The following is a 12,885-nucleotide window of genomic DNA, read 5'->3' as shown; positions in this document are numbered from 1 at the left end:
ATACCTGCATGGTTAGTAGCTTTACAAGGCATGGTATTTTCATCAAATATCACATCCCTACTAATAATCACCTTAAATCCTTAACTTTCTCTAACCCATAACCTATACCACTTGACACCTTGTGGATAGCCTAGGAAAACACATTTAACACTCCTAGGTTCTAATTTTCCCTCAGATTGATAAGCATAGGCAGCACACCCAAAAATTCTCAGATTCGAATAATCTGCTTGCTTACCTGTCTAAACCTATTTTGGTGTCTTAAAATCAAGTGCTGTTGAGGGTGATAAATTCACTAAATTCATGGCTGTCATAACAGCTTCACCCCAGAACATTTTAGGCAAACCAGAAGACACTAACATGCATCTAACTTTATTAAGAAGTGTCCTATTCATTCTTTCAGCTACACCATTTTGTTGTGGTGTATGCTTTACAGTCTTATGCCTCAAGATGCCATGATTTTTATAGAAATCATCAAATTCTTTGTTGCGAAATTCCAAACCATTATCAGTCCTCAAAGCTTTAACAAGCTTGCTGGTTTGGTTTTCTACTAACAATTTCCACTCTTTAAACTTTGTAAAAGCCTCATCTTTTGATTTTAACAAATAAATCCAAACTTTTCTAGAGTAATCATCAATTATAGAAAGAAAATATTTATTTCCAGATTGTGTTTGCACTTTGGCAGGGCCCCATAAGTCAGCGTGCACATAATCTAACATAGATTTAGCTTTACTTGTACTCAAGTTGAAACTCAACCTATGTTGTTTTCCAAGAACACAATTTTCACAAAAATCAAGCTTGCTGACCATGTCCTTTCCAAAAACATTCATTTTATTCAAATAAAACAAACCTTTCTCACTAATATGGCCTAATCTCTTATGCCACAGATTAGTTTTATCAATTGATGATGCTACAGATGCATTGCTAGCATTCAAAACAGCTTTACCACACAAAACATACAAGCCATTTTTCATAGTACCTTTCATTGCAACAAAAGAACCTCTAGAAATTTTCATACTTCCATTTTCAGTCTTACAAGAGTAACCAGATTCATCAAGCACACCAAGTGATATTAAATTTCGTTTCAAATCAGGCACATGTCTAACAAAAGATAAAGTCTTCACAGTTCCATCAAACATTTGTAATTGAATATTACTTATTCCTACCACTTGGCATGAGACATTATTACCCAACAAAACATGACCACCATCATATTTGGTATAGAACTGAAAATACTCTAAGTTTGGACACATATGAAAGGAACACCCTGAATCCAAAACCCACTCAAAGTTATTTTGGTTAGGTGTTACAACTAACACCTCAGCAGGGTCTGAATCTGTGGAGGCTATAGCCAAATCTCCACTTTCCTGGTTCTTTGCTTTCTCGTCTTTCTTTTTCTTGAAGCAATACTTGATAAAATGTCCCTCTTTCTTATAGTAAAAACACTTCTTGCCTCTAATTCTAGACTTAGACCTTGAAGTTTCTCTAGACTTGCTCCTGTGATCATTTTGTACCCAATTCCTGGTAGTACTACTTCCTCTCACAGCAAGTCCTACCCTTTTAGACTCAGATTTTAATTCCAAGTCTCTGGACGTCAAAGCACTTACTACTACATCTAATGACAAAGAATCTCTACCATACTTAATGGCATTTCTAACCTCTCTGTAAGTCTCAAGCAATGAATTTAACAGAATAACAGCATTATATTCATCATTGAAAACAACTTTGCAATTGGTAAGATCAAGAATCAACTTATTAAAGATGTCCAAATTAGCATCTAAATCCTTAGAGACATCCATCTTAAATCCAAAGAATTGTTCAAGTACAAGAATACGATCTGGCAGAGATCTTACCAGATATAATTTCTCCAATTTAGCCCACATCTCAGCAGTGATCTGAACTTCATCAACTTTCCTTAAAACATTGTCTGAAAGATGTAGAATGATGGTGCTCATAGCAATTTCATCAATCTCTAAACGTTTTTCCTCTGGAACGTCTGCAGCAAAGGACTTGTCAATGCCTTTCACAACTTTCAGTTGAACCAGCACGGCTTTCATCTTCTTGCGCCAGAGCAAGAAATCACCCTTTCCATTGAAAACCTTCACTTCAAGTCTCGTAGACATTGTTGATTATTCAAAGAACCCAATTGCAGAAACTTAGATAATCAAGACTCAAAGAATAAGCCTCCAAGAACGAGCACACAAGCTCTGATACCAATGTTACGTATTCTAAGAATAAAATCCAAGAATCTAAACTACAAATCAACACAGAAATTTTATCGAGGTTCGGTCGAAATTGACCTACGTCCTCATGCTCCAATGTGAAGCTTCTGCACTATAAGAAAATCTATGTTTACAAGCTCAAAACCAAATCAACAATGGTGATTTCACACAAGAAACCCGAAACCAATCCCAAAGTCCCAATTACACCCTCACTCTTGTGTTTCACAAAGAAACCACTCTCTTTCACATAGAAAAACAAGGTGTAGAAAAACCCATACAAAGAACTTTGGAATTTCTCTCTCTAAAAAACTGCTCTGGAACTTTCTCTCTCTAGAACCACGAAGAAGACACACACCAGCTGCTCTCTCTATTTTTTTTTTTTTTTTAAGCTTGAAAAAAGACCCCCGTATTTCTTTGTGAACTGCCTCTCTTAAAAACACCTTGTTTTGCTGTGATGTGGCATCAAAAACTGATATAACTGATAAGAAACAAAACGACACAACATTGTTTAAGTGAGCCCAATAACTTTGCTGATGTGGCAATACAACAAATATATTTTCAGCTCCATAAACGATGCCATTCTATCAAAAAACTAACAACCAAAACTGCAGCTTCTCTCCTCTTCTTTCTTCTGTCACAATATCAAACCAGTGAACACATGTTACAAAAGTTTTGAGGATTAATTCTCACATTGATATTTTTCTAGGTTTGCACCCTTACTAATATGTAAAGAAAAATTAAAGGTGTTCAGAACAATAATAGAAAGGTTTGAAATAGTAGGACATTAATAGACCAACCTAGCATGATTTGGAGTTTGTCACGTTTAGAAAAGTTGAATATCGGAAAGGAGCTCTCAAAACTGGGAGGTTGAAGGATTAACAAACGGTCAAAAAAAGAAGAAAATGCCGCAATGAAATGAACAATTTGCCTCAACTTAACACTTTATCTTTATGTTACCAGAAGTTATAACGCTTTGCCAAAAAGCAATACCCCTAATGAGAAATTGTAAGGAGATCACATACTTCTCAGAATGGATGGGACAGACTACACTATTCATCATGAAACTAATTCATGAGTATTGATGCTAAAGACTCCAGAATAAGAATACACTAGACGAGCTTGGCCTTGGAAATTTGTTGAAAAGATCCACTTCAATGCATTTAAAAGGATTAGAGGGTACGGATTATGTTGTTTACCAATTAGGAAATGTGGGTTTATGTAAGGATCTTAGTTTTCTAAACTGAAACTATTTCAGTACATGGTAAACTCAGTTGGATTAAATCTTCCTTGTACTACCTTTTAAACTTGAAGTTTTACTAATCCTCTGTCTTTTGTTCTAAGGCAGCATTTTAAAACCACAAAATTGATAGACACAGATCCCCTGTCTCCCTTATATGTCCCCTTCTTGTCCATGAATGAGAAAATATTTGCATTTTAAGAATTTTGAAAAGAACAAAAAAAAAAAAAATCGAAGATAGACTTAATAAAAAAATCATTAAGGAAATTAAAATAATTAACAATCATTAAGGAAATTAAAATAATTAATTTAAGAAATAAAAAAGGGTAAACTCAGAAGTCTTAGTTTGTGAGTTCATAACATCGAATTTGGATTATGAAATTTCTCTTGATACCATATATTATTGTCATGTGGGCTATGTATGCACAAGTATAAAACTCAATTGGATTATTATTCACAATTCTTCCATGTGATAATGGTATAATTAACTAACTAATTTTGTCGGAGGAAACTGGTACTAGTGTCCAACCATGCAAAGCCTTTGCAAGATCTTGTTCTCCATAAATGTGGCAAACTAAGAGCCCTAATGACCATCTCAATGTCCTTCCAAAACCTAACTAGTTTAAATGTATCAGGATGTGATGAACTGAGAAATTTAATAGCTTCCTCCACAGTGAAAAGTGTGCAGTAACTTACAGAAATGAGCTTATCTAAATGCGATAGATTGACAAAAATAATAGCCAACAAGAATAATAAGGAAGAAGAAGAGATTGTTTTAAGCCAGCTGAAGACTTCACTACTTCACGATTTTTGAAGAACAAAAATGCCTTTGGGAACATGAAAACATGGAATGGTGTTTTGGAGGTATGACAAATTATACAATTCAAAACCACCTTTGGGAGGGTGATACTACTACAAGTCCAAAAAAGCTTTTTGAGGACCATCCATCAACAGCATTTTAACAATTATTAGGTCCAACATCATTGAAAATAAAATAGTATTGGTTCTTATTCTTCTGAATCTGTATTTTCTTTTCAACATCATCTCCTTTGTAATGTTGCTAATTAAGCAAAAACTTGCATTTTGATTAAGTCAACTAATTTGTCAAGCTTAAGGGGGACAGTTTCACAAAACATGTTCTCCAAGCTGCTGAAAATATTACATTTTTTTAAGTTTTCATTTTTCGATCCCTGTACTTTTGTATATTTTCCAATCAACCTGAAACTTTTCCATATTCGTACTTTGACCACTCAACTTTCTAATATTCTCAATTTGATCCCAAACTTTTGGATATTTGTACTTTGATCAGTTGGTTTTTTCATGTTTGTATTTTGACCCCTTGAACTATTGGTTTATAAGGAACTTTACCTTTGAATCTTTTCCATACTCCGTCCGTTTGCAGTGTCCCTAAACTTTTTGCATAACATGCCAGTACATATTATCTTGGAATATTTGCGCCCCCCCCCCCCCCCCCCCCCCCCCCCCCTCTTCCTCTTTTTTTTTGGACCTATGCTATCTGGCTTGTCGCACGATGAAAAGGTTGAATAAAATTAAAGAAAGAGATTTCCCTTGTAGTCGGGGACTGGTCTTGATAAATTATACAAGCATGGACCTATACAGAATACATACAGTGTATTCATTATTTAATTATTTCAACTTATAAATTTGATACCTTGAAGAAAAATTAAAACGATGAGCTTGTATTTCAACTTCTAATTCGTAAAGCTCATTCCGGATCTAGAGGCATGTTACCACTAAGATAGTTCCTGTTTTTTATTTGGAAAGCACCAAGGTTGTTCCTTGGTGAAATCACAATCAAATTGTCATGGGACAAGATGGGTGTAAAATAAAATTAAATAGTCGAGGTGTTGGCCAATATAATCTCCCTTTGTGCTAAAGCTTGTGGAATGCCCTTAAAAAAAAATCTATAATAAATGCTTTTTAAAAATAATCTATAATATTACATATATATATATATATATATATAAAATGATGTTTTTATAAAGGTTTTTTTAATTTTTTTAAATTTTAAGATGGAACTCGATGCCTAAATCATAATTAAAGTCAATGTTCATAAAATTGTGTTTTATTTTTTAATTATACATAATTAAACACTAATTATAATATGAATATTGATACCATTGTAGCAAAATTATATAGATAACAATAATTAAAGAGTTGTTAATTAAATAAAGGTTTTATAAGAAATGACTTCCAAGTTCCAAAGAGATAATAGTGGACGAGATTCTCTAATGAAAATATTAGCTAAAGTCGTGGGGTTTAGCACGTTGAATTAGTCAACATATGCTTTATGCTTTCTCTTCTCCAAAATCTTAAAAAATTATTCGTTAGGTGGGGGAAAAAACTCTAGTACTCCCGAAGTATTGAGCGAATAGCTACTCCTGCGTATATTTATGCCATGTGGATTTTGCTTTCTTTTTTCTTTTTTTTTTTTGGGTAAACAATGTTGTCACAAAATTATATTAAAAAAGAAAAAAATTATCATTCTCACTCTTTGAAAAATAGACCCATAGATTCCTTTCAAAGTCACAAGGGTCCAAAACGACTCAAAACTAAATTGATGAAAAATATTGATACTTACCAACAGTTGGGCATTTGTTTAACTAAAGGAGATATGATTTTGTTAAAAAATTTAATTTAATTTTGTATTTTCTGTAATAATGAGAGTGAGTGTCTTTATTTGATTATTCCAACGGAGAAGCCACAGTTGTTGATGAATGGAGTTGGGTCATGGTTCGTAATCAGATTGCGGAAGAGAAAGAGTGGGAAAGAGTCTCTATTTGTAAATTTTGTTGATCAACTAGTTAAATGGTTCACTGTTTTGCTGAACAAGAGAAGATAAGAGAAAAGAAAGGGAAAAATAGGCAGTACAGTCCAGGGGAGTGAGAGTTTTCAAGTTTTCTGATGCGGGGTCTCTGGTTAGTAGTTGGTTTTTTTGTAGGAAAAATAAGAGAAACAGGGTTTTAGCTTGTTGTTGCAGAGAAGATGTTTGGTTATGATAGGGAAAGAGCCGTTTTAAGTCTAGTGTTAGCTGACGTGGAAAATCATTCCACGTGGCATAAATACGTATGCAGAAGTAGCCACCCACCCAGGACTCCGGGAGTACTAGAGTTTTTTCGTTGGCTGGGTAGCTTTAGCTTTTCTCTCCCTGCCTACCATTTACGACTCTTTTCGCTGATATTTCCAAGCAAAGCCAGTTTAAGGTGCAGAAACGCAGCTTCTCTTCTGTTGACATCAAGAAACGACTTGCAAAGTAGTTTTCATCTCGCCATTTTTATTTTGTAGTTCGATTTGAGTTTCGTTTGCACTATTTTTATTGCAGAACCATACATTTTCTGTTGGTTTTATGTGTATACTCCTTAAATTATACACATAATACACAAGCCTACCCCCCCAACAACCCCCAAAAAAAAAAAAAAAAAAATTTAGATTTAGATTTCTGGTTTTTGAGGTTTGTCCCTCATTTCACTTTGTTATTAGCACCATACAAGGAAGCACTAGGTACGTATTACATTCTCCTTTCTTTGTTTTCATTTTCTTCTTTTTTTATATTTAAGTTTCACTTTTTATTTTTATTCTTTATTATTCTCCTTTGAACTTATGGCTTTAAATTTGCATATGATTAACAAGTAAGCATGGAGGCTATTATTTCGATTGTGTCAGAACTTGGTCAATACATGGTTTCACCAGTACTTCATCATCTGGGTTATCTCTTCCGCTACAAGAAAAACATTGACGAGCTCAGAAACGAAATTAGGCGTTTGAAATATGTGAAAGACAGGCTGCAGCATGCTGTTGATGATGCTACAATGAAAGGCGATGAAATTGAAGTTGAAGTTCAAACTTGGCTGACTAAGGTATGTGGAATCTGTGAAGAGACAGAGAAATACCTTGAACATGAAGGTCAAGCAAATACCAAGTGTTCATCAATTGGGTCGTTTCCGAATCTGGCTTTAAGGCATCGAATAAGTAGGAAAGCCAAAAAGATGAAGGAAGCTATTTTTAGTGAAATTCAAAATGGGAACAGATTTGATAAGGTCTCTTACCGCCCTGTTTTGGAGAGAATTGTCGATGTCAAAGGCTATGAGGCCTTTGAAACGAGAACCCCCATTTTAAGGGAAATTATGGAGGCTCTAAAAGATCCTAATGTCAGCATGGTTGGGTTGTTTGGAATGGGTGGTGTGGGTAAAACTATGCTGGCCAAAGAAGTTGCTAGACGAACAAAGGAAGAAAATGTGTTCACTCATGTGGTTGTGGCTACTGTGTCTCAAACCCCAAATTATAAGAAGTTTCAACTAGAAATTGGAGACAGGTTAGGTTTAGAATTTACAGAAAAATGTTTATCTGCAAGAGGAGATCGACTTCGACATAGGTTGAGGCCAGAAAAGAAGATGCTCATAATTGTAGATGATGTTTGGGAGAAACTTGACTTGCATGATGTTGGAATATCTTTTGGGGATGATCAGAAGGGATGCAAGATATTGCTGACCTCTAGGTTTCAAGATGTTTTATGCAATGATATGGGTGTTGAAAAGAATTTCAAGATAGAACTTCTATCAGAAGATGAAGCACGGAGTTTGTTTGGCAAAATTGTGGGTGACTTTGTTAAAAATTTTGACCTTCAACCTTTGGCAACTCAAATTGTTAGAGAATGTGCTTGCTTGCCAATTGCAATCACCACGGTTGCAAATGCGTTGAAGAATAAAAGTTATCCTGTTTGGAAGGATGCGTTGCAAGAACTAAAAATGTCCAACCCTACTAATATCAAGGGGATGCATGCAAATGTGTACTCAACTATCAAGTTGAGCTATAACTTCTTAGGTAGTGAAGAGGCAAAATCATTGCTGTTGCTTTGCAGTTTACATGAAGAAGATGCAAACATAACTCTTAACTACTTAGTAAAATATGGTGTTGGTTTGGGCATGTTTCAAGGTATCACGAAATTAGAAGAGGCAAGGAACAGGGTGCTTACGCTGTTCGAAAGTCTTAAAAGTTCTTGCCTGTTATTGGACGGTGATTATGCCGATACAGTTAAAATGCATGACGTTGTTCGTGATGTTATCACATCAATTGGTTCGAAAGAAAGACAAATATATAATATAGGAAGTGTTGCTGAGATAAATGAATGCCTGAAGAAGAAAAAGCTCAAGGAGTCCTATGCAATTTCTCTACTATCCACTAATGTTGATAAACTTCCTGATCGGATGGAATGTCCACTGCTTGAGTTCTTTTTTATCAATTCCATAAATCAATCTTTGGAAATCCCAGATAACTTTTTTCAAGAAACAAAAGAGCTTCAAGTTTTAGATTTGACTTTTCTATGTTTTGAACGACTGCCATCATCTTTATGTTTCCTTCAAAATCTCCAAACATTGTGTTTGTTTCAGTGTAAACTGGGAGATATAAGTCTCTTGGGAGAGCTAAAGAATTTAGAAATTCTTGACCTTTCAAGGACTAATATCAAGCAATTACCCGAACAAATAGGTCAACTCACTAATCTAAGGCTGTTAGATTTGAGATGTTGCTACGATCTTGAAGTGATTCAACCCAACATCATATCGAACTTGCAAAGATTAGAAGAGCTGAATATGAAAGCAAGCTTTACAAAATGGGAAATTGAAGGAGTGAATGCTGAACAAAGTAATGCCAATATTAGGGAACTAAAGCACTTGTCTCATTTGACAACTTTATATATGCATATACCACATGTTAACATTGTGCCAGAAGACTTGTTTAGTGAAAAACTGGAGAGATTTAATATACTAGTTGGAGATGTATTTTGGTATGATAAGCATGGAAGATCAAATCCAAGGACGATGTTGAAATTGAAGCTCAACAAAAGTTGTCTATTAGACAAGCACGGTCTCAAATTATTGCTGGAAAGGTCTGAAGAGTTGTATTTAGATGGTATAGAGGGTGTCAACAATGTTGTTTATGAGTTACATAAGGAAGGTTTTCCACGGTTGAAACATCTTGAATTTGAAAATAATACTGAGATTCGCTACATTCTTCAACCAATGGAAGAGATTGTTCTTTGCAGTGCCTTTCCAAGTTTGGAGTCATTGTATCTGAACAAATTGATAGTCTTGGAAAACATATTCCATGGAAAACTCACAGCAGGGTCTTTTGGAAAATTAAAAAGTATCACAGTTATCAAGTGTGATAGGCTGAAAAGTATCTTCTCATTGCCCATCGTTAAACAGCTTGAAGAAATTGAGGTGAGTGAATGCAAAATCATGCAGGAGATAGTCACGTGTGGAAATGAACATGAAGCTCACAGCGCTAATAATGTAGCTGATGATGTGATTGTATTCACACAGTTACACTCCCTTATATTGCAATCTCTACCCAATCTTATTCAGTTCTTTCAATCTGAAAGCAGAGAAGGACATTTGTTTGCAAATGTTTCTATGCCTCTTTTCAATGGGAAGGTAAATGTACATTCTTTAAATTTAATTAATGTCTAATTCTTCCGTCCTCCTTGCCTTGACTTCTTTGTTAAGAATTGGTTGATATTATTGTTTGCATTTCTTTTTCTGCAAGGAGCTAGCTTTTATGTAATTCTCTATTTATAACATGTCATATGAACCATGGTTTATTAATTTATCTAACATATTTCATGAAAGAAAAGTACTTGTGTTCATGAAAAAGTTATGTGTTTGATTTGCAGATTCAGTTCCCCAACTTGGAAGTCTTGGAACTGTTCTCACTTAGTTTTACAAAAATTTGGAACGATCAATTTCCAGAAAGGTTTTACACCAATAAATTAACGAGATTGACTGTGCAGAGCTGTGGTAAGCTAAAGAATCTAATATCATATTCTATTTGTAAAAGCCTTGTTCATTTGAAAAACCTAGAGGTAAGTGACTGTGACATAATTAAAGAGGTCATAGGAACTCAAGAATCTGGAGACAAAGGAAAGTTAGAAAATATATGTCTCCCGAATCTAGAGTCTCTTATACTTTTGAACCTTCCGAACCTCAACAGATTTTGTTCAGGAAATTGCATTGAATGTCCATCCTTGTTGAAACTGAGGATAGAAAATTGTTGTAAACTAAGGACATTCATATCCAATTCTACTGATGAACCTGAAGAAATGGACTCGCCGGCTAAACTACCACTCTTTAATGACAAGGTAAATTTTATTTTTCTCATTCTTTCCTTTTTCAGTATCCTTGTTTGTTTTCTTCTCTCTTTAGGCCCTGTTTTTCAGAAATCTAATTTTTGTTGTGTTTACATTTCCATTGCCATTTTTCTTTTCCTTTCCATGTTTGATATGGTAAGAACACTGTCATTGTTTCAAATTTGATGCTGAATTTTGTATTTATGTAAAATAATTAATTCCAAAAACTCAGAGAAAGCACTAACCAGGGGCTAACAATGTTTGTTTACTCGTTATTTTACAGTGATGTGCATCAAGTTGATGTTGTCGAGGATTATATGTGCTATCCTGTACTTTTTTTAAGCTGTATCTAAACATGTTACTGAACATTCTTATATGTTCATTTTACAGGTTATCTTGGCTAATTTAGAAGAATTGACAGTAGATTGGGGTGAAGTCATGAGTGAGATATGGCACGGCCAATCTCCAGCGGCCTCATTTTGCAAGCTAAAGGTTCTGCATTTGAGTTGTTCTCGATATAAACCAGTTGTCTTCTCCATTGAACATATTTATAGATTGCAGAATCTTGAGAATCTTTGTTTGAGTGGTGTTCTTTTGAAAGAGATTTACTGTCATAAAGGGCTTGGTGCTGGACCTGCTGGTATACCAATATGCTTAAGTGCATTGAAGTTGTCCAGACTTCCTAATCTGTTGCATCTGCTGACAGAAGAAGTTCAAAAGGACAAGGCCTTTCGAAACTTGAGAATTCTAGATGTAATAAGATGTGGAAGATTAAAGAGCTTAGTTCCCTCCTCAATGTCCTTCCAGTATTTGACAGCTCTGAGAGTATCAGAATGCCATGCATTGAAAAACTTGCTTGCTTTATCAACAGCTACAAGTTTATCACAACTCACAAGGTTAAGCATAACAGACTGCAAGGGAATTATTGAAATAGTTGCAAATGAAGGAGGTGACACAAATGCTGAGATTGTGTTTGACAACTTGAAGATTTTGGCTCTCCACCATTTACCTAGTCTAACAAGCTTTTACTCTGGAAACAGTAGCCTGAAATTTCCATGCTTGGAAAAAGTAGTTGTGAGTCAGTGCCCTGAGATGCGGAGTTTCTCTTGTGGAATTATAGACAGCAGGAAGGTCAATTCAATAGTTATAGAAATAGAGAAAGAATGGATATGGGAACATGAAAATATAGAATGGTATTCTGAACCAGAAAATATAGAATGGTATTTTGAATACATTGAATATGATAAACCAATAAAGCAGCTTTGGGAGGGTGATATCAATGCAACTGTGCACAAGCTATGGGAGGATCATCATCCAGTTACTGCATTGCAACGATTGTTTACTGAAGCGGTATGCTTGAATGAGTTATTCTATAAATGTTTCTCTCTTTTGCTAATTATATGAGGCATGCCATTGTTGTCCATCTTCTATAGTATGAGACAAATAATGCAGCAAATTTTGCTCTGCCTCAATATGCTTATTCCTTTTTTTTTTCTTTGGCTTGTAACAGGATGTCCAGAATTATGAAGAGGAGGCCTGCAGCTCATCCTTTGAATGTAGAATCTAGAAGGTAGACTCTGTTTCTATGCGTAGCAAATTAAGAAAAAGCTTTACAATTTCAATCCATATAGACCATGGACTTGATACTATATGGTTGTCTTTCCGCAGGACCACATCAATGATTATTTTGTTTTATGCAAATATTTGCGTTTATTGATATTTTAATTGGTTTACACATTTACTAATATGTAAAGAAAATTAAAGAGAACTTGAAATAGTAGGATATTTATAGTGATAACACTATGAATAACAGTTTGTACCATTCTTTTTTTTAATAGCAACTAAAGTGATATTAATTTGTTAGTTTGTTAGTTTCATTCATCCAAAAAATTTATTAGTATGTTACACCTGTTCGTATAATTGATCATTTATGTACTTTTTTTTTATCCAATTGTTTCATTTATGTGCTTTGTAAATTGAGGTTATTTACAAAATAATAATAATAACAATAATAATAAATAAAAAGATTGAATTGAGGTTGCCTGGCCCAGGTCATATTCAGAACGAAATATTTCAGCAAAGGGTTATTTCGAAAAATAGCCACCTTACAACTCCATTTTTGAAAAATAAGAAAAAAAATTTTAAAAAAAAATAACCACCTTGGGACAAAAATACCTTTGATAAAACTGAAAATTACGCAAAAGGTTTTTTTTACCCTTTCCTTCTTCCTCTACATAGCCATTCGTCTAAGGATTTCTCTAAAGCCACTCTTTGCATCTCATCTC

The 12,885-nt window shown here is 34.5% G+C and overlaps 1 protein-coding gene across 4 annotated transcripts; it reads left to right on the top strand.

Annotated features, from left to right (window-relative positions):
- The first annotated feature begins 6,262 nt into the window (after positions 1-6,262).
- On the top strand, positions 6,263-12,463 carry LOC107410629 (probable disease resistance protein At4g27220). 4 transcript variants are annotated; one of them, XM_025070972.3, is made up of 6 exons: positions 6,263-6,978; positions 7,108-9,908; positions 10,148-10,612; positions 10,991-11,950; positions 12,111-12,170; positions 12,269-12,463. In XM_025070972.3, exons 2-5 carry the CDS (start codon positions 7,113-7,115, stop codon positions 12,165-12,167), a joined length of 4,278 nt encoding a protein of 1,425 aa, XP_024926740.1. In that variant the 5' UTR covers positions 6,263-6,978; positions 7,108-7,112; the 3' UTR covers positions 12,168-12,170; positions 12,269-12,463. The 4 variants fall into 4 exon arrangements, with proteins under 4 accessions (XP_024926740.1, XP_015873565.1, XP_015873564.1 ...); XM_016018079.4 differs by having other exon boundaries at positions 6,266-6,978; positions 7,112-9,908; positions 12,111-12,463; XM_016018078.4 differs by having other exon boundaries at positions 6,266-6,978; positions 12,111-12,463.
- Positions 12,464-12,885: the final 422 nt, after the last annotated feature.

This window comes from Ziziphus jujuba, chromosome 10 (genome assembly GCF_031755915.1).
Source record: "Ziziphus jujuba cultivar Dongzao chromosome 10, ASM3175591v1".
NCBI lineage: Eukaryota > Viridiplantae > Streptophyta > Magnoliopsida > Rosales > Rhamnaceae > Ziziphus > Ziziphus jujuba.
The sequence above is the reverse complement of the archived record's forward strand: the minus strand, read 5'-3'. Positions and strand labels throughout refer to the sequence as shown.

Bases quoted from the DNA above. Each gene is read 5' to 3' on its own strand.
- LOC107410629 (XM_025070972.3), top strand. From the start codon at position 7,113: ATGGAGGCTATTATTTCGATTGTGTCAGAACTTGGTCAATACATGGTT. The intron at 10,613-10,990 runs GTAAATTTTATT...TTCATTTTACAG, and splicing joins TACCACTCTTTAATGACAAG to GTTATCTTGGCTAATTTAGA. The intron at 11,951-12,110 runs GTATGCTTGAAT...GGCTTGTAACAG, and splicing joins AACGATTGTTTACTGAAGCG to GATGTCCAGAATTATGAAGA.